Source organism: Elephas maximus, chromosome X (genome assembly GCF_024166365.1).
Source record: "Elephas maximus indicus isolate mEleMax1 chromosome X, mEleMax1 primary haplotype, whole genome shotgun sequence".
Lineage (NCBI taxonomy): Eukaryota > Metazoa > Chordata > Mammalia > Proboscidea > Elephantidae > Elephas > Elephas maximus.
In genome coordinates this window covers 44,963,017-44,968,491 of record NC_064846.1, presented here as the reverse complement: position 1 = coordinate 44,968,491, position 5,475 = coordinate 44,963,017, and the positions used below count along the sequence as shown (strand labels likewise).

The window sequence follows — 5,475 nt, the reverse complement described above, 5'->3', positions numbered from 1 at the left end:
ACCTTTCCAGGTCTCTGCTTTCTCATCTGTGAAATTAGGAGTTTGGTCTGGATGATCTCTAAGATCACTTTGGACTGTAAAATCATTTGATTATTTCTGATGAAGAAAACCTACTTTAGAACCAAAGGCTTACTCTGAGGGCAAATTTCCCTTTTATTACAAGGCAGGGGAGGGGAGTAAAATCTACTGTGATTCTTTTATTTATCTTCTTAACTCCAAATTTTTTATGTGTTCTAAGGTCATTTATCTTTCTGAATGTGCAGAACATCGACATTATCCATGAAGAAGAGGCAACATTGAGTAGTGAACAACAACATTTGATCTCTCTCCAACTCAGCTCTCAGGCTCCCCAGGGACTTCTTGATAGCTAACAGCTTTGACTACTTGATCATGACACTGCCTCTCTAATTACAGAACAAAACTACTGACTGCCTGTTGGTCACTGGTATTGGTACTCACTTCTCGGTGCCACCTGCTTCAAGGAGATATAATGGAGAATTTCACAGAATCACCACCAAGTTTGCAGGTAGAGCATTCCTCCCTTTGGGCAGATAATCTGATTCTAGAGCCACAAGTTCATCACCTGACTGAGGACAATACTGCTCTAAGAGGTCAAGTCATGCCTACCTTGGCCACCCCAATGATGCCTGTATCCAGCTCACTTGAGCATCTCAGCCAGTTTCATGTTGACCCTGCCAATCTCTCAGGGTTTCTTGCTCAGGCGACTACCTACTTGACAACTCTCAAGACCCCCAATCCTGCAGATGATGTCCAGGTCAAGTTTTTTTTTGACTATATATCTCGGCAGGTAGAAAGATGTAGGATCCTACCTGGGTCTGACCAGAATACTCTGCTGAAACAATATGAGAACTTTGTTTTTGAGTTCCAGCAGTTATTTGGTGAGCCCACAAAACAGGAAATGAACCCTCTGGTGAATGCTAAAGTTGACAAAGGGGATGATTCCTTTCAACAGTATGCTACCACCTTCCAGCACCTTGCTCAAAATATGAACTGTAATAAAACCATGTTGAGTGACCATCTCCAAGAGGGACTGGCCAACCCCATCCAGGATGAAGTGAGTGGTACAGATATGATGGAAAACCTCCCAGACCTGATTACTCAGTGCATTCAGTTGGACAGGAAACGTAGTGACAGGCCAGAGCTCCTGCAGTCAGAGGCACATCTTCTAAGGCCAGCTTCTCTGATCCACCACCAATACCTCTCCAATCCCACAGGCCCACCAGCCAAGGAAGAGCCTACACAGCTGCGGGGAGGCCAGCAGCCTCTCACACCAGCCAAGCGAGCCCGCCAGCAAGAAACCCAGTTTTGCCTCTACTGCAGCCAGCCTGGCCACTTCACAAAAGATTGCCTCGCCAAACGTTCTCGAGCCCTGGCAAGGAAAAATAACCCAACTCACAAGTAAGAGGAACCCAAGAAGATTACTTTTCAAACTTATATCCCTCTCACCTCCAGCCTTACTAATTTATGCTCTATACTAACTTTCAAAATACAGGTGGGGAACTGTGATAACGTTTTATAGTTGTGAACTAATGTGCTTCTGAGAATTTGAACTAATGTGCTTCTGAGAACTTAAACTAATGTGCTTCTGAGCCCTTGTTCATTGGAAACTGACGCCTCAAACCAAACCTGAGCCCACAAAATGATGAAAACAACTCACAGGCATGCTCTGCAGGTGGGATCAATCCCCCAAGAGTACTGAAAGCTTGCAGGCAAAGCTCTGCCCAGTCTGAGCTAATGAAAAGAAGCCTGGCAGTGCATTAGGAACCCCATCCCCACCAACGGGTGGAATTTGGGTTGAGTTTGTTGGCTCAAGTCTTGTACCTTCTGTGCCTAGGATTGAGCACAAGGCGCTCACCCTGTCATTGGTCTATATCCGAGTTCTCTGTTGGTTTGTGACCTTTGGTTGCAGTCCTAATCCCCTTCCCATATCCTGCCAATTCTTTCGTCGTAAAGGCTGGATCCTGCTCCTTATAACTCTAGCTGTTGACTAAGGTTCAAGTTCAACCCAAACCAACCTTCCTGGAACCACAGCTCTGCCACCTTTTCTCACAGCTATGCATTTTGCTGCCATCTAAAGACTCTTGCTTGCTCAACAAACTGAACCACTTGGCTATTGAAAAACCAGATTGGACATGAGTTTACTATGGCCCTTTGAACACTTTACTTGGAACTGTTGGCCCCCTTCCTTAAGAGCTATCCCGTCAGGCAGGTATACTCTTTTAGCCAAGCCCTACCAATCCCTGCTTACTCCTCTCTCCCCCAGCAGCCCTTGTTGTGCTGGTATATCTCATGCCAAGTCAATATGGGCTAGGATGGTGACCTCTAGCAGATATTTAGTGAGACGTTGATGAAAGTTTCCTATTATAATTACTACTTCTACAGTATGTCCTTGCTATTTTGTACAAAGAACCGGGCCCTAGGGGCCTCAATGTGGTCACCGTCTAGGATCACTACTCTCATAGATTGCCTTTGTGAACCCTATTTAGCTGAGGATCTTGAAAAATAATGACTAACAGAAAACTTTCTTGGCCATCTCGTCTGGAAAATCCTGGGCCACATACATTGATACCACCTGTGCATAAATGGAAGATGTGGTGGTTTGATTGCTAGTGTTGTTCTCTTGGCACACATCAGCTTCTATGTATGGGTTGCTGATGCTTCTGAACAAAAAGTGCTGTTCTAGAAAGGAACAGCCCTCTAAAATATTAAGAACATCTAGTGATAATCTGTGTTTGCTGGTTGTTACCAGCCCTTGTTCCCTACTTCTTGGCATTGATGTATGCCCCTATCATGGATATTCTGAAGGATGACCAGTCATTCCATAGTCCCCAGCAGCCCTCAAGGCCTCTCAGAATATGAAGTGCCATTGTACTTTGTCCTTGTTCCAGGAAAATTATGCTTGCTTTGACAATACTTAAACCTAAATAGAACCTTATTTCCCTCGTCCTGTAGCACTAACAGAACTTTTCACCCATCAGTGCCTCGCTGACCATTGTGCCAACCCTTATTTGCATTTACAAGGGGTCTCCTTTATCAACAGTTTGCTATATATCCACCTGACTCCGTATGCTCCCACAACAGAAAGACCTGAATGCATATATTCCAGTTGTGGCAAGAACTCCCCACCGGGGTTCTTGAATTGTAAGAGATCCTCCACCAGGTAGATCTGTTTGAGCGACTCAGATTATCTGGAGGTAAGCTAATCTATCACCACCAATTCTATAAAAAATGGCTAACCGAATGGCCTTCAGCTACGTTTCTTACCAATCCCTTATGGTCCTGGAATAGTAATAAGAACAGTCAGTTGGCTTGATTACCAATCATTTCTTATCCTAGAGTCACAATTTATTATTGTGGGCTCTCTCACAAAGATGTGTCACCTTATTTCCTGTTTGGATCTTCCCACTGTAACATTATCTTCTTCCCCAACAGATCTTCAGATTTTATAGCCTCCTAGAACAGGTCATCCTGGATTATGAGCTTCAGTTTACTTTCCACTTGTGGAGGTCCCTTGTTGAGGCATTTCTAATTAAGGACCTCCTGTGTTCCATGTGATACAATCTAACAGCCAGACTGAGCAGATGACAGGACGCTGGAATAATGCTTTACTGCCTGCCTTCTAGTTAGCAACCATTTTGTTTACTGCTTCAAAATTTTGCTATAGTGTCACCATCCACTATACAGCATCCACTTTAACTAGAATGAAATCATTACTTAGCATAAAGAGAGTTATAAGGGTGTGTTTTCAGAACTCAGAGCTAAGGGGATTTCTCTGAAAGTGAAACTAATTAGAATCTACAAAGAACAAATGAGATGTGATCTACTTAAGGATGTAGTCTGCAACTGCAAAAATTTGGGTAACCCCCAAGTCTAAACAGAGTTGTAAATTTAGGGAGGCAGAACTGCTACATGGTTGATGCCACTCAACAAGGAAGAATCTAACCGTTTAATGGTGAGTCTAAAGAAGTAATTGTTAACAAGGGAATGGTCTGTGTGGAGTCTAGGAAAGGGGGAAGTTAAAGAGCCATGGTGCCATCAGTAATCTGTCTAGACTCAGAGAAGAGATATTGGCCAGCAGACCATTTGGCAGGCCCACCTCCTGCAATGGGATGGAAGCACCAAACCTTCCCAATTTTTGTCATTAGACATTAAAATTATCACCTATGGCCTCTGCTCTGAACCCATTCTCTGCCAATAAACAGATTGTAATTAGTTTTCCATATAAACTTTGTTATGTGAAGAGAATTTGTTTACCAGCTGATATGAGTGTTCTAGCCTACCTGGCAGTTAATTCTTGTTATAAATTAATAAATTTGTGTTTGGCTTACACATCAGTTTCTTGTGGGTTTTAATAGAGTCGGTCCTCCTGATTATAATCCCGTGTTATCACAATGAAAAAAAAATGAGTTCCTGACTGCAAAGTCAAGACCACAGTACGAACCATAGTGAGTCCACTGAAGATTGGCCTCCCTGGGGGCCTTGCCTCAATGGTCAGCCAGCCTCCTCTTTATCACTTTCATTTGCCTACAGCTGTAATAAAATTCCTCAATGTCTATAGTTTTCATTTTCTGCACTTACCTCCACTCACATCCAGCACCATAAGCAATTGCTTTTTACACTATGTAACTCAATCTGACCATCAGAATATACTCCCGTGGATGAAAACATTAATTCTTAACTAGATAAAAGCCCCTGGAAAGCACATTTAAAGAGAATGGTATGTATGGTTGGCCTCACTCCCACCACCTCCATTCTGTCTGGCTTTCCTAGGAACTTGACAGCACATAGGGTCCATTGTATCATTGTCCTCACCTCTATCCATGATGCTAAAACAAATATCATCATTTTCTGGGCCCTGGGAGATCTTCTTATCCACACGACACCGTCTTGCGTATGACAGTAGTCATCTCTGAAGCAAAATAGAGTAGGATATACAGAATTTCTGCCAGAATCTTGGCAAAATCTAACACTTCATGTCCTTGGGAGGACTCTGGAAGCTTGTGTCACATTGTAACCCAACCTGTTGCCGTCAAGTCAGTTCTGACTCATAGCGACCCTAAAGGACAGAGTAGAACTGCCCCATAGGGTTTCCAAGGATCGCCTGGTGGATTCGAACTGCTGACTTTTTTTTTTTTTTTTTTTGGTTAGCAGCCGTAGCTCTTAACCACTACGCCACCAGGGCTTCCCACATCTTAACAGCTCCCTATATTTGTGTCCATGTTTTACTGGTTCCCTGTAAAGCTCCAGACCTCACTTGGCCAAGAGAATAGGAAAACTTTCAAGTGAATATAGTGTCATGGACCTTCAAAGTCACCTTGGGGCAAGAGTCAGTGCCCCCATTGTCAAAACAAAAGTCCCAGAAGTGAGGTAGGCCATTTAGCAGAGTCAATAGAACTATCCTGGTATATGTGTCTTGTTACCCAGTCCATGATACCAGTCACTGGTGTCCACTAT

General features: G+C 43.4%; 1 protein-coding gene across 1 annotated transcript; it reads left to right on the top strand.

Annotated features, from left to right (window-relative positions):
• Window positions 1-490: 490 nt before the first annotated feature.
• On the top strand, window positions 491-1,423 carry RTL4 (retrotransposon Gag like 4). Its single transcript, XM_049872320.1, has one exon. It carries the CDS (start codon window positions 491-493, stop codon window positions 1,421-1,423), a length of 933 nt encoding a protein of 310 aa, XP_049728277.1.
• Window positions 1,424-5,475: the final 4,052 nt, after the last annotated feature.